Genomic DNA, 23,953 nt, shown 5'->3' on the forward strand with positions numbered 1-23,953 from the left:
CCAGATTCTATAGGCTAACCTCAGTATGGAAAGAAGCTGTAGGTATGGGCTAGCTGGAGCATGCAACAACCCTAGGTCTGGCAGTGCAGGTCACCAAGTGGAGGGTGTTATGATACCTCCAGATCTGGGGGCATGATGTCTCTGCTCAGGCTGCTGGAGTCCACAGCATCAATAACTGTGATGGGTCCTTAGCAAGTGCTGCAGTGGCTGCAAGGGCTGTTTTCATCCTTCAATGTCTCTAGGTCCAGCAGCTAGGGACCAGGGCAGGCAGTAGTTGTTTGCAGAGATAGTGGTATGCACATGTAGCTGTGGAGGCAAGCTGCTGATGCCTGTGTAGTGGCAGGGGCTGGCTGCAGACACACACATAGTGGGGGTAGAGGACCATCAGCAAGGACTAGGACTAACTACAGGTACACTGGCAGCTGTGGGGGTCCTGGTTGTCAGCATATACTCCTGTGGTTGCAGGATCTTGCCTTGGTTGTGCGCACAGCAGTGGAGGCTGTTATGGGAGTCAGGCCAGTGAGGAGCAGGTGCACAGCTCGAGGAGCTATTTACAAGCAAGCCCAACAGGGCAGACCAGTGACAGGAAACAGGGCTGGAGCTGAGCCCACAAGCAGCTGCGGGAGATCTGGCTGTTGGCGTGCACTCCTGTGGTTGTAGTTTCTCCCCATGGGCATGTGCATGGCAATGGAGGCCAGTGATAGGAATTAGGCCCAGGGCATGAAGGTGCAAAGACTGTGGGTTAGTTGCAGGTGAGCCCTGTGGTGCAGGCTAGTGACAGGAGCTAGGGCTGAATCTGGGCCCACACACAGCTGTAGAGGCCATAGCTGTCAGCGTGCACTTCTGTAGCTGCCAGATCTCCCCATAGATATGTACATGGCAGTGGAGGCTGGTGATGGATGTCAGGCTAATAGCATGCAGATACACTTTGGAGAGGCTAGCGGTGGAAGCCTGCCATGAGGGCTAGGCTTGCATCTTGCACTAGCGCAGTCACAGAGGCCTAGATTGGCTGCAGGTGTGGATCTCAGGCTCTGGCAGGGGTTGGGGGTGGGAGGAGGAAGTGAAGAGAGATTCAAGCAGCTGCCATTTGCAAACATGAATACCCGTGGAGAAAAAAACCGATGAGACCTGCAGGGAGTCTGCAACGGCTGTGTTGATTGTTGGTTTCTTCAGTAGTGAAAGCTACTGGGGTCCTCTGCAGAGCAGGTCACTGGGAACCATGGTAACTCCCACTGTGTGGCTGATATTGGTAGCCCATGTCCCTCTTCCTTGTTCCTAGCTGTCTTTGTACACATCTCAGCCTTGCTGGTCTCTGGGTGGGGTGAAACCAATGCAGGTCCTTTGCATGGTGTCCCAAAATGCTGGGGGAGCTGGTCACTCACCCCACTCTCCCTTTCCTAGTAAGGAGAACTCTTTCTAGCTGTAAATTTCCCTCTTAGTACTGAGCAGTGCCCGCCAAGGGGAGGGAATAACGTAGGCAAAATGAAGCCGTTCTCCCTTCCCTTTTTGTGCAGTTATTCTCAGGTTTTTTGTTTCAAGGTATTGCTGAAATTTCTTAGGTGGATACCTAAGCTCTCTCAGTGCTATTTTTGTTTGTGGATAGCTGTCTAAGTTGTTGATCTTTGTCGGGGACAAAAGCTGAGATCTCCTACTTTGCCATCTTGGTGACCCTCAGGACTTTGCTTTTTGAAATACAATGCTACTCTGCCAGCCCTCCTCAGACCACTTTATGGTATCATTAAAAGATCAAGCACTAGATGGCAGGAGCTTTGACTTCACTCTCCCTCTTCCCTAACTCAGCTATCTCTTAGAAGTTGGGCAAATCACATACCTTCATCATTTCTAGGAATTTTTCTATAAATAGATACAATACCTAATAGCAAGGTACTGCAGCAGGTTTATTCTTGGGAGTCTTTTTAGTTTTAGAATCAGGTTTTACATAAAAACTCTCCCACTCTAAAATCTTTTGCTATGCTTTTCCTACACTCCCATTGACTTTTACGTATTCCATGCATTTTGTCTTTGAACTGTTACATGGAATCCAACTAAAGTGATGACCTAATAAAGGAGGAGAAAGCAGCTACTGTGAAATATGTTGGCATGTTTGTAACACTGTGTTTTTGTGTTGTATGATTCGTTATTCAATTCAATTCAGGAGTTTTCAGGACAAACAGGAAGGGAAAGTGCATAATGTTTAGGAAAATAATTTTGAAACAGTGAAGCCAGAAGACTCTCTGCTCAACTCATATCTATTCTGCCCAAGCACAGATAAAGCTGGATCAGTAAGAGAAACTTAGGAAAGAAAAACGTAGAGGTTTGGAGTCAAAGATGTAAACCCCATCTATAACAAATATATGTCGTTAATTCTGAAAGCAATTCTTTACAAGATTTTGCATATTTAACATTTCTTGGTGTTAGTATTTGTTATTATCTGCTTATGAATCCCTCTACAACTTACATTTTGAATTAAGAATAGTTTGATATGGGGCTGGCCTGGTGGCGCAGCAGTTAAGTTCACATGTTCTGCTTCAGCAGCCCGGGGTGCACTGGTTCAGATCCTGGGTGCAAACCTATGCGCCACTTGTCAAGCCATGCTGTGGCAGGAGTCCTACATATAACGTAAAGGAAGATGGACACGGATGTCAGCTCAGGGTCAGTCTTCCTCAGCAAAAAGAGGAGGATTGGCGGCAGATGTTAGCTCAGGGATAATCTTCCTCAAAAAGAAAAAAAAAAAAAAGACAGAGAATAGTTTGATATAATGAACAGTTTGAGAGGTTTGGTTAATTTATCATGGATTTATTTGGAGTTCTAAAGTTTTCAAATATATTTGTTGTCATCAAGTTATATGAACTTTATAAGGCACCCATCTGAAATGGCTTTTAAACATATGTCAACAGTAATCCTTTTTAAACCATGCCTGCTATAGAGCCATGGACAAAGCAGAAGTTGTGAGAAATCTGCTAAAGATAACACATTTTCTTTTTCCCACCTAATTTTAAACAAAGTTTTTTTTTTTCTTTCCAGACAATGCCTCTCAACGGTAATCAAAAAGTATGACTCCCATTTGAAGTATCTATTGAAAACCCAGGTATTAACTTTTGTTACTTCATCTATCAATTTGCTAAGCAGTTATTAAGCATCTACTTTCTAAAACTTTGCAAGTTTCTGAAGATATAAAGGTGAATAATACAGAGGGTCTACATTTGAGGGGCTTTCATTCTATCACAGCAAAACAGACAAATAAATAGGTGTGTGCAGTAAAGTGTCATAGGTACCATGAAAGACCTGTGTGTACGCAGGACACAGAAAAAAGAGTTACCAATTCTACTTATTTCATCTGAATGTTAAAAAATGAGTATGCCAGACAAAGAAGGGGCGTGGTGAAAGAAGGTGGGGAGTAGGGATAACTTTCAGTGAAGTAAAACGTGATCAGAAGCAGCTAGGAAACAGCATGATGTGATTAGGAACCTGTATGAAATTTGGACTGGCTACAATTCAGGTTCAAGGTGGAAGCCTGGAAAGAGACCAAATGAAAGGGGCAAACAGGGGCCACGTTACGTGGGATCTTAAGGGCATTTTATGGACAATTTAATGATTTTCTAATTTACCAGATGATGACATGGAGCCATTATGCAGGGCAGTAGAATGACAGACAGATGATGAGAGGAGCATTTCATTAGTCCAAAGAGATGAGGAGGACATGGACAAAAGTTCTATTATTAGGGATTCTTAGGAGGGGACAGATTCATAACAGGTGAAAATGTGCAATTTACATGATTTGGTGAAAGACTGTGAGCAACAAAGGAAGAGGATGTCTAAAATATCTCCAGACTCCTAGCTGCTGACTGACTGCATGGAGACATCAGTTAAATAAAACAGTGAAGATAGGAGAAGCTAGCTTGGCAGGGGAAAATGATGGATTCAGTCTAAGACTACTGAGATTTAGTCACCTATTGGGCACCCAAGTGTGGTAACCATTAAGCAGATCATTTCTCACAGCTTGTTCTTCCAGGCAAGGGATAGTCTTTCACAGGTAATACATCATATGATTACAGGAAATTGTATAAGTAGAGAATGTTTGTAAAATGAATGAGGACTTCTTTTTCCATTACACAATTGACTCCTGATATATATAAAAGAACACAGATCTTAAGTAACTATTCCTAATATTAATGTTCAGTAAAGGGTTCTGACAATAATAAATTATATTTCTCGATGTAGATACCAAACTCATACATGAATTCCACATAAATATCTCAAGACATGGTGATGACAAATACATGACTCATATTTCTTCCCAAAGTGTAATCCTTTCTCACTCTAATTCCATTTTTCTTTCTTGAGCCTGGCTTGAACCTGGAAGTTTAATATGTGGAATGTGAAAGGAATTCACAATTGCTTTGTTTTAAGTCTCATGAAAGTGTCATAATTAGTAGTTCTTTCAGCTTGATTCTTTACGTTTGTGATAGTTGTTCTTTCTAATGTAGAATTTGAAATTTACCAGGTGCTCTGGGCACATTAAGACGTCATTTCTAGATCATTTATGTCTCTTGATGTAGATTATAATTTGAGGTTATAACTTACTTATAGATGAATTTTAATTATCTAAATGTCTCAGTACTGCTCATGTATTACAGATGTCTTTTTATACACACACACATGCGACTTGTTGAGAATCTATAATGGTTCTTAATTTCCAAATACAGAAGTTTGGTCATATTATTCATATATGAAGCCTCTAATATATTTATTTTGAAATAACCATTGACTATTGTAAATTTTTTCAATATGACTTAAAAGTTGGCAAAACATCAAAGAAATACTGTCCTTACATTAGCACTGGAAAATAGTTATCACCACCCACATTTGAATTATTTTATCAATAGGCCACACTGTCTGTGATTTTCCACATGAACTCCATCCAAAACAATGAGCTTTTTAAATGAAGCATGAAGCATCAATAGTCAATATCTGAGAAGTGAGGACAGACTATGATATTATCAATTTGCAATTTTGCGCTTTCTGTTTGGCGAGTACATTAAACAGCGTTACATCAAGTATAGACCCTCTGCTTTATTTGAGAACAGTATCAATTTGAAAAATAATGATTTTTTATATTTCCCGAACTTGGATTATTACATCATTTGAAAAAATAACAAAGAAGCAAGCTGAATAAATATGACATGAATATTATTGAATAATATGGATAATTTAATCTTCAAATATTTTCTTTCCTCAGCAATTGTTATTTACCATATTTTAGACATAACTTTTTTATTTTGGGCATCCTAACAATTATGTTTGTTAAAAGGCTAGTTTTGTAAGTAATTTCCTTAGGCATTTTTTCCATCTGTTCTATTCCACTAATACCCTGAAAGGTAAGGAATACTTTCTGTATTCATTCTATATTCTATATTCATTGCTAACATTTCAGAGAAATTAAGAATAGAAGAAAGAGAAAGAATTTTCCCCTAAGGTATTACTTAATGCAAGTTACTGAACTATTTAGTCACTGGAATCAGGAGACACAGAAGTCAGAACCATGCTCTGAAGTTGCTGATCACCTCGGAGAGACAGCATATTCACATAAATAATGTACACAGAGTGCTATATAGAGAGAGCAATTCAGTGTAAAACCAGATGTCAATATAGGTGAAAGACTCAAATTCTGATTCAAAGTTGCTTCTTCCTAGCAGCCTCTAATGCACTGTCTCCAAAATTTTTATTAAAATGCTGACTAGGACCTTTAGAGAAAGTTAGCTATCCCTGCTACTGATGACAAACTTACACTAGAATCTAGTGACGGGTGAACTAATTATAAACTAGATGGATCTGGATTGAGAAAAATCTATTTATGCTTCAAAACGTGGTTTGACTTCATGAAACATCCACCTGGTCTGAAAATAACTAAAAATCTCCAAACCATTTACCATCTAGCCCATGACTCAGACTATACCAGCTAGATAATCAGAAGAGTGTGGCATTTCTATTATTCAGGTTTAAGCCACTCAATGAGGAAGGCAGAATAATACTTGTCTCACACTTTCCCCTCCACAAGACCAAAATCCAAATGTATTCAGCCTTTAGGTGAGGCTAAAAATTCCATATATAAGTAGAAAGAAAGGGAGCTTATGGGGATCTTATACATTTAGCTTTTTTAGAACTGAAGCTCTCTTAGTAACAAGCAGATCTATTGTTGGATTTCCAGAAGTTCAATTTCAAACATAACTTAGAGTGGCAGTTAGGATAGAATTTAGGAGCAAAGATTCCAAAGTCAGATAGATATATATGCCAACCCTCTGCCACTATGGAAATTTTTATTCAACCTTCCTAGAGTTCATATTATTCATCACTAGAGTGAAGATAATAAAATATGATATAAAGATATTTTTAAAAATTAGTGAAATGGTGCTTAATATAATATAGTGACTGGAAGATAAAAAGTGTTCAAGAAAAGATAAGTACAAGTGTTATTTTGTTTCTATTAGTGTTACTATTTTTAACACTATTACTAAAGTAGGGGACTGTATAGCATCCAGAAGAAAAATGTCACAAAACTTATTGGCATTCACAATAGAATACAAGAAGAGGGAGGAAAGGAGCAAAAATTCATAGGAAGAAAATAGAATAAAATGAATAGGTAACAAGGACCAGTTGAAAGGTCACAAAGGAGAAGTCAAGGAGATAAAGTCAGGTCACAAGGAAAATAAAACACAATTGCAAAATTGGAACCTACCTTAACAGAAACAAAGGGCATACTGGAACTAGTAAAAGTGAAATCTATTATGTATAGAACACTCTAGACTTGAAGAAGAAGAAAAACTTAAAAAGTGAAAGTAGATCTTCAATAAGGAAGATAATTACCAGCCAACATAATTTGTATACCTAGTGAGATAGAAATCATTGAAGAGTTTTTTCAAAGGAATAACATGATCGATATAAAAAATAAAAGAACAGTTTATTTGGGATTTGTGCAGTGAATTAGATAATAAAGAAGAACATGTAATAATATATATACAAATGAAATAATAAAAAATAGAGCAGGCACTCATTAAACAATAAGTTTGGGAACAAAATATTGCTAGTATCATAGGATCTACCCATGTGGCATTTCATATCTTTTCTCCTCTACATGAGAGGTATCCTTTGGTGAAAGCATTTCGTAGCTTTTCTTTACTATTTCACACCACCAAAGTATCCAAAGGCAATATAAGGTTTAGCTTTCCTTTTTAATGTCTACGTAAATGGAATAAAATGGTATGTACTTTTTGAGCCATGTATCTTTCACTCAATATTTTTTTTGAGGTTTATCCACCTTGTTCCATGTGGATTTGATTTGTTTATTTTCATTGCTGTATAGTACTCAATTAGATGAGTGAACATCAACTTATTTATCTATTGTACTGTTGAAGTACATTTGAGCTAATATCAAGGGTTTTCTAGGGTATATACCTATAGGGTCGCAGACTTACATGATATCACCAAACACTTTTCTAATAGAGTTGTACGCATTTCACAATATATGAGAGTCCCCATTGCTCCATATTTTCACCTGTGTGGTATTGTCCAACTTTTAAAATTTTTGCCTATGTGAGTTTATGTAATGACAGCTTATTTCAGTTTTAATTTTCATTTCCATGACTACTAATAAATTCATGATTCCTTACTCCTTTTAAATGTAATATCAAACTGTCATCTTTTATAATTTCCATATTCAAATATTTGTTCATTTTTCTACATTGATCTTTTTCAAATAGACTTTTGGGAGTTATTAATGTATTTGGCTCTTCCTTTGGTTATGTGTATTGTAAATAGCTTCGGATGTTGGTGGCTTGTCTTTTCACTTTCATTATGATGTCTTATTTGTTAAATTAACTTTATCAAAGTTTAATTTATATAAAATAAAACACACTCATGTTAACTGTATAGTTTGACTAGTTTTGTAAATGCATATACATATGTAACCGCCACAGAAATCAAGATATAAAATATCTCCATTACATCAAAAAATGCCCAAGTGTTTCTATGCAGTTAATCCCTCCCACCCTAGAATCATGCAACCAGACTTACTTTATCTCAGTATGGATTTCTTTTGCCTTGATCTCCAGTGGAATTTTACTAGAAATGATAAGAACAGAATCCTTGCCTTGTTATTAATCTTAAGGAGAAAGTTACATTTTCACCATTGAGTATGACGTTATTTGGAATTATGTAGTATGCTATGAAGTTAGTTGCCCGTTAGTAGGTTGATGAAGTTTCCTTCTATTCCTAGTTTGCTAAGAGTTTATATCATGGATGGGTGAGGAATTTTGTCAAATACTTTTTCTGTATCTATACAGATGGGCATATGGTTTTTCTCATTTATTCTTTTCAAATTTTTAAAAATATCTTTGCATTATTGGGATAAACCACACTTTGTGAGGATTTAGAACCCTTTCCAAATATTTCTGGGATCAATTAGCATATATTTTCAAAGGATATTTGCTTTTATATTTATGGGAGACATCAGTCTATATTTTTATTTTCTTGTAATCTTGTGCTTTGATTTTGGTGTTGAATTAATGCTGGCCTTATAAAATAAGTGGAGAAGCATTCCCTCCCATTCTGTATTCTGAAAGAATCTGAGTAGATTGTTTTATTTCTTCCTTAAATGTCTGATAAAATTCACCCATGAAATCAGCTCTTGGGAGTTTTCCTTTTGGGAAGGATTTCAACTATAAATTCAGTTTCTTTTAATTGACATAGAACTATTCAATGTTAAAGCCACAAATTTCCCTCTAAATTTTAGCGGCATCCCACAAATTTTGATATGTTGGCCATTATCTCTTTAAATATCTCTCTGCCTCACTCTTATCTTTCCAGAACTCCAATTGAACATATGGCTTTGTCTGACAGCTCTTAGCTCTCGTGTTCTGGTTTTTCTCTCCGTTGTTCTTTCCCTTTGTGTATCAACTAAGAGAATTTCTCTTGACCTATCTTCAATTTCATCGATATTTTCCTTAGCTGTGTTCAATCTGCTGATGAGTCCATTGAAAGAATTCTTCATCTCTAATATCATATACATTTTTATATTTCTATCATTTCCATTTGACTCTTTTATAAAGTTTCCATCTCTCTGCTAAAATTCCCCATCTTTTCATGCATGTTGTCCACATTTTCCACTAGTGCCAGTAACATGTTAATCATAGCTATTTTAAAGTTCTTGTCAGATTGTTCTAACATCTGGGTCATTTCTTTAGTTTTGTTGTTTCTTCTACTGACAATGGGTTGTTGTATCTTGCTTTTTTTGTATGGATCCTAATGTTTGATTGAATGCTAAACATGATGTGGAGGACAATAGTAGAGACTGAGGTAAATTGTATTCATATCTGGAAATGAGCAATGCTCTTCTGTTATCCTATGAGTATGTAGGGTTGATACAACATAGACAGGATTTGAGCTTTATTTGTGTTTTGTTGTTGCTATCGCTATTGTCAGGGAACTTCAGGCTTCAAATCACTCCGGTAGTTAGCTACTATTACCTGTACTTACGTGGGGCCTGTGGTACCAGAGCTTTTTTCCTCAGTGTCCTTGCTTGCCTATGCCACAGAGACAGTCTGTTTCAACACTTTTGTCTCTCCCCCAGCACTACCCTGCTCTTGCTTATTATTCAAAATAAACTAATTTTTGTAGTAAAGTGAGTTCTGTGTTGTAACGGAACACAGCCTTGGGCAGACTGTGTTCTTAAGTCTCAAAATGGGAACTTTCTCAGAATTCCTGCTCCCCTACATGGCAGCCAAACTATGTGTTATATCTGCAGTTAGTTTTGTACAGGAGAGAGTTTTCTGCCCCTACTCCCAGTGGTACCCAACCTCTGAGTGGTATCCATGTAGGATACTACACTCAAAACAGGGTCTCCTGCCCCCTCCCCAGGAGCAAAAGGTGTTTGCTTCTACTTTTCCCTCACCAGCAAAAGATCTTGAGCTACGTCTACCTCTCCCCCTGAAGCAGACTGTCTTGCTTTCTCTCCCTCTCCCTCAAAAGCAGGAGATTTTTTTGCCTGGGACCAGGGTGACAGAGGGCTCTGCCCCCTCCTAGTACCATCACTTTCCTAGTACCATTAACCAGCAGCTTAAGGCTTTTGATTCTCATGAGAGAATGCTCCGCAGAAATAGGCAGAGCTTCGGACCTATTTCCCAGAAATAGCCGATCATCTACTACATACCGCACCACTGAATGGACCTTCAGTTTCCCGCAATGCCTTCAATATTCCCCCTGAATGACTGGTAGGTGTCCATGGAAGAGAGCTTGCACATGATTGTAAACTCTCCCTAGAGGATCTCCCAAGATCTTGGACTCCCAGATCTTCTAAGATGACATGCCAGCTCACACCTGGGCTTTAAAAATTTGGTAAAATTTTAGCTGATTTATTCTTACCCTCTTGTGTAGTGGCCGCCTCTTTCTCCTGTGCTCTGCTAAAGATCAAAGACTTTGTGTGCCCCACCTCTCCTTGGAGGGCCGAACACTCTTTGGAATTCAGTATACTTGGTCACCTTGTGACCCCAAATTTCTAATGGGATCAGAAAAAATTGTGAGTTTTGTAATATTATCTGCCTTTTTTCATTGTTACTGTTGGACCGAAGTTCTATATTTTAAGCTGAAATAGAACTCCAAAGACTATTTTTCATCTTTAAGGGACAATTTATAGTAGCAATAACTACTGAACCTGGAATGAAAATAATTCTAAATTCTCAATTTGTCTCCAACCTCGTTAACTGAATTTGATAATTTTCAGGATATAAATATAAACAGAAATTCATTAAGGTTTGTATAAAATCTGCAAAATGGCAAGCTGTTTCATGGCTGTTTAAACACATATTACTTTGGTTTCCATCAGGGCTAAATGAAAGAGGGGAGGGAACTTTATGCTGTTTTTGTTTTGTTTTGTTTTCCAGAAAGATGCAGAGGCAAAAAGTTTGTCACCAATCTTCTCCAATGTTCAAAATACTTTTAAGGTATGCTTAACATCTAAAGTGTTAGAATGCTGCTCCTTCAGGGTCTATGTTACATCAAATATTTCCTAAAATAAGCTTGGAATCCAGCACATAAAATAACATCTCAGCATTATTAACAGTTTTCATTAACCCGAAGAGTCATAGAAAGAATTTGTAAGTAGTCTAATCCAAACTCCTATGTAATGCAAAAATTTCTAAGCATTCCTGATTGCTTGCAGAGCATACCTGAAACGTAGAGGAACTCTCAATTGACAGGAGAACCTACCCAATTTTTGAACAAATAATTTTTCCAATGATTTTCCTAATATTGAGCCAAAGTGAATGTCTTTAACTTTGCAACCATTTGTTCTAATTCATCATTCTAAAGCTACTTACAGTAAATCTAATCTCCTTTTCACTTGAAAAGACATCAAATACTTGAAAATGGTTATCATGTTTTCTTTTTCTTCTTTTTTTCCAATCTAAAATTCCCTAGTACCATCAACTACCTTTATTTTATGTCCATTAAACTGTTGTCTTATGGCTTATGTCTCAGCACCCTGTGTGCTCCATCTGTGACCCAAACTTTCTCCTCCAGCATCTAAATACTAGATGCTCTGAAATGTTAGACACTCAACTTCCAATTTTTCTTTATCTACATTCTCTCTCTGGACAATCATATCCAAATTCTTGACCAAGTATCACCTCCATGAAAACAATGCCTAAATCTAGGTTTAATATCTCTTGAAATCAAGTGCTAATCTTATCGTGTTTTGTGTCTGCAGAGTATCTCATACAGTGGACCACGTCATCATTGGATTTGTAAATAATTTTAGGCTGATTATTACCCCTCTACCAGGGTGTTGGTACATGCACATGTTTGTATATTTAGGGGAAGCTCCATAGTTTTTGGTTAGAAAAGTGTTTCTATACAGCAATTTTGCATTTGCTTCTGCATGGGTCCAAAATAGTCACAATACTCTGGCACAATTTTTAGCATAAATTCCTGCTATGGGTAGTATACATTAATACTCCACAGCCCCACAGGACACAGTTTCTCAAGTAACCATTTTCTTCACTCAAAGCCCCTGGGTAAAGAGGCTTCCTCAAAAGTTCCCTTGGTCAGTAGGCATTGCTTTTCTTCTCCCCCCTTTTGCAGGTAACAATCCATCCAGTGTCACGTTTTTTCAGGGATCTCTAACCAGCTCCAGCCCTTCCCCTACTTCCACCAACTGGTTTAGGCCTAAAATTTCAGCACTTGTCCCACTGTGAGCAGTAAACACCAATCTCTAAGCCCTTAGGCCTAGATCTAGTCTGACATTTCCCCTTGGCCATTGACACATCAATGTTCAAGCTACTGCTCAGGCTCGAAGTTCCCTCTTTAAAATTTCTGTCACCTGGAGATATATCTTATCTTTGTCTAGGGCTAAACTGTGTATTTACATTTTGTCTTGTAGTTCATTTATATGAGCATGCCTGTGTGTGTGAGTGTGTGTGTGTGTTTGTGTGTGTATGTGTGTGTAGAGTGTCTGTTTTCTCGGTCCAACCATTGCTAGAGCTAGAATCCCATTGCATTTTGACTATCTGAAGGCTGTGTCTACTTGGTTATCCCCTTGGCAACTCAAGCTCTGTGTATCAAAAAGTACATGCCTCACAATTCTAACAAAAATCTTCCCATTTTGCCTGTGTTTCCTGTCACAATTAACAGCACCCTCTCTTTTTGGTCTCCCAACTATGAAATTTTGGAATCACCTTAAATCCAATCTTTCTGTTGGCTCTCAGTCCAATTAATCACCAAGTTCATTCTATGATTGCCAACATTTCACTTAACATATTCTAACAATCACAGGAATGTAATGAATATAATATTTATGTTTCAGAATTTTTGTGTAGATTAAAGGAGATAAATATATCAGATAAGAAGCACTCCAAGACTGGAGTAAGAGACGGAGTAAATTAACTACAGAGTGATTCAAGACAACCCAGCATTTGCATTTTAACTAGTAATATTTTATGGATTTCCATAAATTCACACATATCACATATCTCCTTAGAATGTATGAATGAAAACTAAACATAGCATTTAATACATAATTCTCTCATAGTTTTTATGATTTTTAAATTTTCGTTTTGTTAGTTATCTGGGTATGTACAGTGTCTGATTTCTTTTATAAACTGAAAAATCTGTTTAAGTGGATAAAAATTAATTATTTAAAAATTACTAACTAAAATTTAGCCCTTATTCTCTGCCAGGCACTTTTTCATATTTTATCTTATTTAATCTTTACAACAACTCTATAATTAATTATTATTGTTCTGATTTTATAGAAGGGAGAATTCAGGCCCATGGAAGTTAAATAATTTGATAACAGTCATAAGTAGGAATAGGACAAAACCAGGATTTTAACATACACAACCTGACTGCAGAGCTGGAAATACAGTTTACTCTGCTGTTCTGAATAAGTATATTAATAGTTGGTTTGCTCTCCATTGGGAAAGTCCAATTTGTCAAGTCCAGTCTCAAATGTGGTACTTATAACTAAACTTTATTTCAGATTATATACATGGGAAATGTGGTGAAACTCTAACTTTCTGGGTATGGAGAGTACATGTCTTTCAATTTAATTTAATAATGAAGTAGATCTTCTGGCAGCCACGTCACAGTGTTCACTCATTGAGTTCACATATAAAATAACAACTGAGTCTTTTCCACATGAATTACTCATAAGCTTTTCTTCCTCATTTTATAATTGAGTAGTTTTATTTCCTTAATCTGTGAAAGACTTAAAATGTATTCCAATTAAATTTCATCTTCTTACTTTTATCTCATTAATTGAATCTGCTGTCATTTTTGAAATTCTGATTGTGTCTTTCATAGTATTAATTAGCTATTCTTCCTAGGTTTTTGTCATCAGTTTTCAGTGTTTATAAAATCAGACAAAAGAGGTACTGGCAACATATTAAAATGTTTTGTTTTTCCATGAAAGATACAAAATGGTATTCCCATAATATACTACCCATTTTATCTCTTTGTATTGATAATATTTTGTTAAGAAAATGATCTAGAATAAGTAGAGTTAAAACAGTTTTGTGTTGTTGATCCATATCTCTGTGGAAAAAAAAGAGAAAAGATATTTTCCCACCTCTTTTGAAATAAACTGTTCTATTCTCCACTGGAATGACTGTGATGCTGGTGACAGCTGACATGTTTTGAAAAGCCACCATCATTAATGATATTTAAAAACTATATAAAAACATTGTAGAGTGAAAGGTCATTAGCATAGAATCAAAGAACAAAGAGAGAGTTCTCAACATAGTTAATGGTTGTACATGGAAAAGACTAAGGTCAAAATAGGGCAGATTTTTTTTTTAATGAAAGCTAATTTAAGAACATGTGAAAGCTGAGAAATAAAAGACTAATGAAAAGCTCTTAGAACTGGGACCATAAAATCCAGATATAACTATCTTAAGTGCAGTCAGCAGTTTTGATTTTAAGAAGAGTTGGTCATTACTGTAGAGTATACTTGCCATCAGTGATTTTTTTGAAACAGCAGTTGGTTCAAGGATAGTATAATCAAATGATTACCACTCAACACCAAACTTCATTGTCCCAAGTTTGTTCTGAACTCTGAAGATGTGATTTTTAATGATTTTGCCCTCTTGTACACTGTTTACAAAAACAGATGCATTCTGAAATTCTACATGGGTCTGCCATCAGTTGCTTTGTTTTCAAAGTATTTTGCAGAAATCACAGACTGATTGTCACTCATTCTCTCTCTCCCGCCTCCCTCTCTCTCTCCCATTTCATTTCAGATAATGTTACCGTTGATATATATAATCTTAATAGTCCTACTTTTGAGTATTCACTCAATGCAAACTGTTACTCAGGCCACAGGATAACCAGTCCTGAGATTCTTCTTTTTACAGGAGAACGACCAACCACACTTTATACCACTTCCTTTTCTTGGAAAGAGAGGTAGTTTAAAGATAAATTAGTGTCCTCTTGATTTCAATAAACTGTAAGATATGAATCTTGTCGTCTACAGCAAAATGTGGATAATATTACTGAAGAAGTTAAAAATATATGCAGTGTTCTGGGGTGTGTGGAAACCAAACAAATTACAGATGCTGTAAATGAACTAAATCTAATTCTTCAAAGAACAACAGAGGTAAATATACTCATTTATTACACAGTAATTATTGTAAACCTAAGTTCAATAATTAATTAAGGAGAGCGAAAGACTTCTGACTACTATATATGTGTTTGTGTGTGTGTGCATGTATATTTCCATCATTTGGGGGTAATGGAAACTTGATTCTATTATCCCAAAAGGATTTAATTAAATTAAAAGGAAATTTCTTACACCTTTGAAGTTTGTAACTACAATATAACTTCCAAGTGAGACTAAAATCAATCCTACAATCCTACCTAGATGAATGTACTTACATAATAATTTTCACAGGCAAGTGTTTGTATAGACTATCAATGGCTCTCATGTGCACCAATTTGTATGCAGGTGTAAGCATGGACAAGCACATACGTAGGAAAGAAGAGATCAGTTTTTGTGGTATCTTTTGCTGAATTTGCAGCGCACAGTGCTTCTATGATCCCACATCCTGTATAATGATTTCCTGCTTTTTTTCAGTTTAAAAAATGAGTATTATGTAATTTTTTTATATCTCAGAAATCTGATGTTGAATTATAGGTGTGATTTTGCCTGAGAAAAAGATTAGGAACTCTGGTCACAATGAATCCATTCAATCTTGTTATCAGTTTAGCAAGTGATAAAGCAGAAAGATATGATAATAATAGTAATAACTAATACTTGATAATGCATTGCAGTAACAAAATAGTTTCACTTATAGTACTTTAATTTTTTTTTTAAAGATTGGCACCTGAGCTAACAACTGTTGCCAATCTTTTTTTTTTTTTTTCTGCTTTTTCTCCCCAAATCCCCCTAGTACATACATAGTTGTATATTTAGTTGTGGGTCCTTCTAGTTGTGGCACGTGGGACACCACCTCAGTTGGCCTAATGAGCGGTGCCATGTCCGTGCCCAGGATGCAAACCAGTGAAACCCTGGGCTGCCGAAGCAGGTGCTTGAACTTAAACTCAGCCACAGGGCCGGCCCCCTAATTTAATTTTTATTTTATTTCCTTTCATTTCATCCTTTCAGCAATGCCATAAAGTTGATATTTTAGTGTTCATTTTATAATTAAAATCTGATGTTTAGAGTGCTTGTGTACAGAGGGTTAATAAGTGGTAAAATAGAGATTTGAACCCAGGCCTCTATACACAGTCTACTATATGTGAAACTTCATTAGAGAGAGTGATTACACGCATTCCTTACCTGCACAAAAAGGAACTGCAGAGATTATATGACCTTGAATATGCCAGCCTTGAAATTTCAAAACGATTGATTTAGAAAGTGGACAATTACATTACTATATATAAATCATCATACTTGTTTGAAATAGGTGACTATGATAAAATCAGTAATTTCTTAGTGTTGGACTTTCTATGTCTCATTTTAATTATAACTCTTTTGAGATTAAATAGTAATAATGAATATAGAAATTTAAATGTCTTATTTGCATTGCACAGTGACAGTGATGACTGAGGAGCAATGGAGGCACACCACCAAAAGTTTTTCAAGATAAACATTTATTAAAAAGTGAAAATACAAAGTAATGAAGAAATGCAGTTTAAACAACATAGTCAGTAAAACCCAAAATTCAATATCTAAGATGGACGTGTATTTCCTTAAATTTTTCTTAACAAAGAAATACTTACTCTTATAGCTTTCAATTATAGAAGGAAATAAAATAACATAGTTATTTTATGTAGTTTCCAAAAAACTGTTTTTGTGTGTAGATATTAAGATCTATGATTTTCACAAATGATGAGGTAAGATATCTAATGTGACCACATTTAATATGATCATATTTTTTCATTCAGTGTCAGACTGGGAAAATTATACCACTGTCTTGAGAAGCACACCACCAATATGTTTTGAAAATAAATATTTTAATGAACTTAAAAACCAGGGGATTATACAATGCTAAGAAGAACCGTCTACGTAACAGCTAAAGTTAAGTCAGGATAACAAGGTAGTGAGAATTAACTTTCAACAAGCAATTAATTTCTCTTAGATTATCACATTTTGGAGACAGTACAAGAACCTAGAGCTGATAATAAAATATGAAGAGCTTAGGGTCATACAAACATTATCTGAATTCAAGATTTATCACTTTTTCTAGCTGAATAGCTTTAGAAAGTTAATTCATTTCTCTGAGTTTCAGTTTTCCACATCTCTTTAAAAAAAAAACACAAAAAAAGAATTTGCAGGTTTCTGTTAGTATTTGAAGTAATGTCAATAAAGGGTCTAGATGATAATATAGATTGAATGAGAGTCATTATTATTACCAGAGGTAGTGGAGATAGTGCTAGTGGTAGTTTTTGAGATTCTTCCCCAATATGCCAAGATGAAGGTTTAATTCATACAAGTACCACTTAGGTCCCCATTATCTCAGGGCCGTTGATTATAGCCAGCCTCATGATAAATGTGAAACTTTGCCAGAGGAGAGGACCAGACATATGAATGTGGATATGTGTCTTCCCATCTGTTAAGATCACTTGGTTGTTTTTCAATTTTTATATCCAGCTCTCAGTGAATCAGTAGAAACAAAGAACTGATCACAGAATGAGGAAAATATAATTTTAGGATGAAGCATTTCAAATGATGTTAAAGTATTAACAGTTATAAAAAGCTTTACCTTCAAAACATTCATTTCCAGAAACTTCTTAATGGAACAAAAATACAATTAACATTTCTTATATATTTATGAGAAACTATAAGAATATAATTTCTTATATATTCATGCATAGAAATGAAGAAAAGAGTCGACAATTATCAGTTTTATTTCATATATGTCAATGGCCAAAATAGATAGTTCAACATGCCTAATAAAAAAGATTCTACTTGAGCACACCTTAAAAGTCCACTTACTCTACATCATCTTCATCTGGACTTTTTGTTTATCTCTTTTTTCATCCTGTCTTAACTATGAGCTCACCTATATAAAAATTTGGCAGAAATAGTAAGTAGATTTTATAGACTTTGTGCGGTAGGTAAATGCAGTTCACAATGCCAGTAGTTCAGTCTATCCACCAACAATGAACCAAAGATTAAAGAAATACTGAGAAATATGAGTGTCCTGCCAACAAACTCAAATTTGGGAAGCTTTCCTTTTTCTCAGTTGCATTTTTTTGTTCAACTTGCAAGAAACTATTTCCTGCCACACAGGGAAGTAATTAGTTATTTATTAAATGTAAGTTTTGGCAAGATGAAGGATTATATCACAAATGCAGTTGTACTCTAGTTCATGCTCCCACTCAGCACTGGAAACAATTTTCCATCCTTCCAAATTATATTCCAGAAGCTCACATAATATATTTCCATTAAATGCTCACACGATAAATGAACCACAAAATGAAAAATATGGTCTTACACATTATGCTGTAGGTGGATGTCATGGTAGTTTTAAAATATGTTTATATTTCTGAATAAATTGAATTCTAGTTAAGTCAGGCTAACATCTTTAATAGCCTTACCCACGCCGATGGAGTGAAGATCTTATTTGTAGTTGTTAAGATGGGTGGTTGAAACTAGGTTCAGATGAATTATTTGACCTAAGAGAAATGCTTCTGAAAAGGTTCATGTGAATGATGCTTCAAAGTGAAAAGTTGTACATAAATTTAATTACATTTTAAACATGAGAGAAGTGTTTTCTCTCCAAAGGAATACTGTAGCAAGTTCTTCGTTATATGAAAACAATTATTCCCTAGTTTATTTATCTGAGAAATAGGGCTTTTCATTAATTGGATTCTCTTAAAAGCAAACTTGTCAAGGCAAAATTTTTAAAAAATTTAGTGTCAATTAAAATGGCTCTTAGAAAATTGAATTGCCTTTGGCCTGAAACCTTATTTTTAGTGAGTCTGTGAATCACCTTATATAGTTTTCATGATAATGAAATTTTAACCAGCAAATCCTAAACCATCAAAGTAATTTTAGGCCTCCAACAACAATAAACATAAAAAGAAAACAAAACCAGTATACCACTGGATGTGAACTTAAATAAACAATTAAATTTCAGATAGTATTTCTTTTATTTAGGATATGATTCAAAGTATATTACTTTTCTCAAGTGTTTGACTATCAGTTTCTTTAAATCTTCTAAAAATAAAGAAGCAAATGAAACTCTATAGTGAATCTGTATGATTTTGCTCACTTCCATCCAGCCCTCTTTTGGTGCTGCCCAAAGCTTACATCTGAATGACTGCTAATAATAAGAACTGGACACACCAAACAAAGAGAATTAGAAATGCACTTCTGGGGGCTGGCCCCGTGGCCGAGTGGTTAAGTTCGTGCACTCCACTTCTGCAGCCCAGGGTTTCGTGCGTTAGAATTCTGGGTGCAGACATGGCACCACTCGTCAAGCCATGCTGAGGCGGCGTCCCACATGCCACAACTAGAAGGACCCACAACTACAAATACACAACTGAGTACCAGGGGGCTTTGGGAGAAAAAGGGAAAATAAAAAAAATCTCTTAAAAAAAAAAGCCTATTTAAAAAAAAGAAAGAAATGCACTTCTATCAAAATATTAGTCACTGTTGTGGAAGGGGGGTTGAGTTTAGGCAATATCTGTAGAACTGTTCTAATGATACTATAAAGACTGAGCTTATTCTAGAAATTTCTTTTATTAAAAATCAAATAACCTAGATCGCTCATTACAACATTGGGAATGCTTCTCTTTCATCTTACACTTTAGAGTCCCTCTGTTTAATAAGCAACATTGATATATGACACCAAAAAATACTTTGTCCTTTTATCATGCTAGAGAAATTTCAATGTTTAGATTCTGGATATTATCAGTTTGTTTTATAAATTCATTTTCTGAATAACAAGTAGGTGTCTTTGCACCTATTTTTCTTTTTCAGGATTTGCATCAATATTCAGAGACTTCAGCAAAAGGTAAAACATACATGTACCCCAATTTAAAAAAATTATAGAACCCAAAATAATTTACTTTTTTCAATTTTTCATCCAAATATTATGGTTACACACACACACAAAATATTTTTTGAGGGAAAAATGCTTTGCTAAAACTCTTTTTACTGATGGAAATGATTATTCTGCAAGTGAATAAAAATCCAACTCTCTAAACTTTTAGCCTGAGATTTTTTTTTAAGTGGGAAAAGTCAAGAGATCTATAAAAATTAAAGGGATACTGAAAATACCCTCACAACTATTCCAAGAGACTATAAAATTTTATTTAGCTAATTATACTTTGATGTCAGAAAAGTAGCAGATGCCTTTCTTCAAAGTCACTAACTTCAAATTTAAATTCAATTTCTATTTGAAAGACCAATCTAACATAACAGGTAGGAGGATTAGGTTCTGGAATCATTACTGTTCACAGAGGCTCTGAGTCTATAAAACTGCAAGCCACAGGAGGACTTTGCCTCTATAGAAAATAGTGGATGTGTGAAAGTCTAGTGTAGAGCAAAGAGTCTGGCTTTTGGAATCAGTCAGAACTGGTCTTGAATTTCAACTCTGTCACAGTTTGGCTCTGTCATTTTAGAGGATTAAATTCTTTGACCCTCAATTTTCCTAATATGCCTAACAGAAATGACAGTATTTAATGTGCAGGGTGTGGTAAGGGTTGTTCTTATTTGCACAGGCACACGGTATTTGGCTTATGAACACTCTGAGTATCTTCAAGGAAACTGTCTGACTCACAAATGTTCAACTAACATCCTTGGATTCAGAGGTTATGGGTGGTGAAGCACGAATGATAACCCAACCTACCCTCCATACCCTTAATCGTTATCGGTAGAAAGTTATGTACAGAGGAATAGCCTCTCAACTCTAATTCCCACCACTTGAAAGAGACATTCAATTATACTTGAAGAACTCCCCCACTTTACAGCACAGAGGAAAATATGATGGCAGAGGGCATGGAGAAAAAAATCTGTGTAGTGCAAAAAAAAAAACCCTGTTCCAGGCAGTCATAAAACTCCAGAACACCAAAGAAGAAGGGAAGAGATGGACACCCCCAACAATATTACTAACACAGAGTCCAAGTGATAGAATGAGGAATGAACAAGCTGGAGGTATGACCATATGGAACTGGCCCTCTCTTCCTTTCTATTAGGAAAGTTGGAATAAAATCCCCTCACCCCATATTCCTCAGGGGTTGGGATATGAGATCCCATAAAACTGCACAGGAATGTTCCCAGAGACTTATATTCTATGATAAATCATCATAGATTATAATTAATGCATTATAGTTGCATAAATATTGTCATTGTTTCTTTATTTCATGATACTATAACTATTTTCCCAAAATAAAATCAGGTATGATAAACATTATTTTTCCAAATTTCACCTCCAATCCCTGTATCTTGAGTCCTTAATATATTTCCGATGACATTTGAAATGTATTCTTCACACAGAATTCTGGAAGTAAAGCATAATGCATAAGCACACATCTCGATATTACCTTGAAGAAGCAAATGATAACCAAGAACTGTCTCTGCACAAAAAGTAAAGAGTAAAGTTTGAGTAATTATCCAAATAATTAAAGTTCCCAGAAATAACTGCTGGAGCTTGAATTAATAAGATCTCTGACTCAACTTTATGATTTGAGATGTGTATTCATTTGCACAAGATTGGGAACTATTAACATGAAGTTTGTGCTTCCTTCATCGGAGTACCAACAATCTGGGGACTGGAAAGCAAGATGTTTCTATAAATTTATAATTTTCTGCCGCCCGTTGTTCAGGAGAATCCCTGTTGGTTGGCCTCCAGAGTTTGATGAGGCCTCTTTTAAGATTATTTTCATGCTGCTTTCCTCTTCTGTTTCATTAATTGCTACTGCTGATTTCTCAGAGAATTTTAATTAGAGCTCTTTCACTCTGCTTGTCCCCTCAGGCTATTTCAACAAAGGGCACAATTTGAAGAAATACAGTAAATAAGTACAATTTGGCTATCTTATAAATTTTGTACAAACTTATGAATAACTAAGTGAATAATAGCACGTGTTGAACAACGACAAAAATGTTTAATTACAGACAGAGCTACTTGGGGAACAGGATGTGGGAAGATGCCCCATGCTGAAGCTGGCCTCTTTCCTGAGTATTCAAATACCTGATCATTGCAACGCCACTGACTACTGGAGGAAAAAGCCAGCTCTGTACTATTTTCTTTTCAAAACAACTACAAAGCAAAAAGCAATTCATGTTTGACAAACAACTTATGACAACGTGCACGTGTTTGAATAAACAACAGTACTGGGTGATTTCACTCGGCACACGTTGGAATCTAATCACAGTAGATCTTAAGAACCTCATTTCTAATGATGTCCTTACTAGTTCTCTCAACATCTCAGCGACCCGGGGGCTCCATCATCTTCTCTTCTGGGTGGTTGCGGTGAGGAAGCCTGCGCCGGCAGAGACACGGAGCTGCAAGTGGCTGAGACGCTGCCGTGGGCGGGGGCCACGCAACTCGGGCCTGGAGTCTGGGACCCCAACTGAGACAGACAAGAACCACTGGCCCTGGTCAAAATGAGAAAGAGGAACCTGGAAGCTGGAGCAGAAGACCTGGCGTCCATGCTGGACTACTACCAAGCCAGGCCACGCAACTTCATGGGGCACTCCCTATACGATGCGGACGCCTCACTGGAAAAGGACCCCACTCTGACTCCCCTGCGGCATGAACAGACAGCACTGGTCTCCGACTTGCAAGCTTGGGATTGAAGTTTAATAAAATTGTCTATTCCTCTATGATCCACTCAATAGAAACCACCGATATTATCAGGAAACGTCGGCGACATCTGGTGGGACCATATGCCCCATCGAAGCTCACCGCAAGGGTCTCACCGGAAGCTGGCGGCAGGGCAGTATTGCGCAGGTGCAGCCGAATCGAGGCCGACTTCCGGAAGTACCTCCGCTGGGGACGCCAAGCAACTGAAGGAAGCTTATGAGATCTTCGTTTGCGTTGCTAATGCTCTTTGCTGCGTCGTGTGCTGGGGCTGTTCTTCCAGAAGGCTGTCCCGCCTCTCCCTCAGCAAAGGAATGGCCGAGTAGCGCTCAGGACTTTGGGGACACAGAGTTCAGGCCTCCTGACAAGATCTCCCACTCCTGGGGCCGCCCGGAGGCCCCACTCTCCTCCTCAGCCTGTACCCAGCTCCGGTTTGGCAGCTGCCAAGTACACGAGTTCCTTCCCTCTGTCCCCCTCCCGCCCCACACTATGCTGCGGTTGCATTTTATTTCTCCAGGACGCTGCAGTGGAAAAGGAGAAATATCTAAAATGTGGCATTTCAGTACTTACTTCTGGTCCAGGCTGGAAGAGGGAAACATTCAGATTAGATCAGCGTGATTTCTTTCGCAGGGTTTTCTGCCTTGCTCTCGTCTACCAGGATGATCCTATGGAGTTTAAGGAGGCCTGCGCCGGGGATTGGACCAGGCCTGAGACATCTGCACGGAGGGGTCTTTAGTCATGACCACAGCTAGCAGTGTGCCCCTCTTCGAGGCTCCGTCAGCAAAGCTCATGAGACACAAATGACTCGGAGGAGGAGGGTACCAGGGATTCCATTCGTAACATTTCGCTTCATACATTTTTTTTCATTTCCTACAACCCTTAAATATCTAAATATTTGTCACTTAAATATTTGTCTATTAAAGATTTTCTTCATCTGGATAAAAAACTTCTTTTGGGCTTTTATATTTGAGTTGATTCTTTATTTCGAGTTTATTTCTTCACTTGAAACATTACTATAGTTGAATATTAAAACAAAAACAGTTGCAAGCAGTGAGCATATTATGATTATAGTCTTTCACTCATTCGCAACTGTATATAAAATGCCAGCAGTGAGTGTTATTCATTGGCCTCATTAAGAGGTCTGACACTGAACG

The 23,953-nt window shown here is 36.8% G+C and overlaps 1 protein-coding gene across 13 annotated transcripts in view; it reads left to right on the forward strand.

Moving 5' to 3' along the window:
- PIK3C2G (phosphatidylinositol-4-phosphate 3-kinase catalytic subunit type 2 gamma) overlaps positions 1-23,953 on the forward strand; it is a 514,208-nt gene that overhangs the window by 241,439 nt on the left and 248,816 nt on the right. For 10 of the 13 annotated variants that reach the window (XR_011496940.1, XR_011496939.1, XM_070494347.1 and 7 more), the window contains 4 exons: positions 3,025-3,088; positions 10,935-10,994; positions 15,020-15,142; positions 19,976-20,009. Coding sequence is in view for 11 of the 13 variants with exons in the window: in XM_070494347.1 (XP_070350448.1) it covers positions 3,025-3,088; positions 10,935-10,994; positions 15,020-15,142; positions 19,976-20,009 (281 nt within the window). In the remaining 2 variants the exon portion in view is untranslated. The remainder of the gene's footprint in view (positions 1-3,024; positions 3,089-10,934; positions 10,995-15,019; positions 15,143-19,975; positions 20,010-23,953) is intronic. The other 3 variants (XM_044775187.2, XM_070494351.1, XM_070494348.1) reach the window with 1 other exon arrangement.

The sequence above is a fragment of the Equus asinus genome, chromosome 22, assembly GCF_041296235.1.
Source record: "Equus asinus isolate D_3611 breed Donkey chromosome 22, EquAss-T2T_v2, whole genome shotgun sequence".
Taxonomy (NCBI): domain Eukaryota; kingdom Metazoa; phylum Chordata; class Mammalia; order Perissodactyla; family Equidae; genus Equus; species Equus asinus.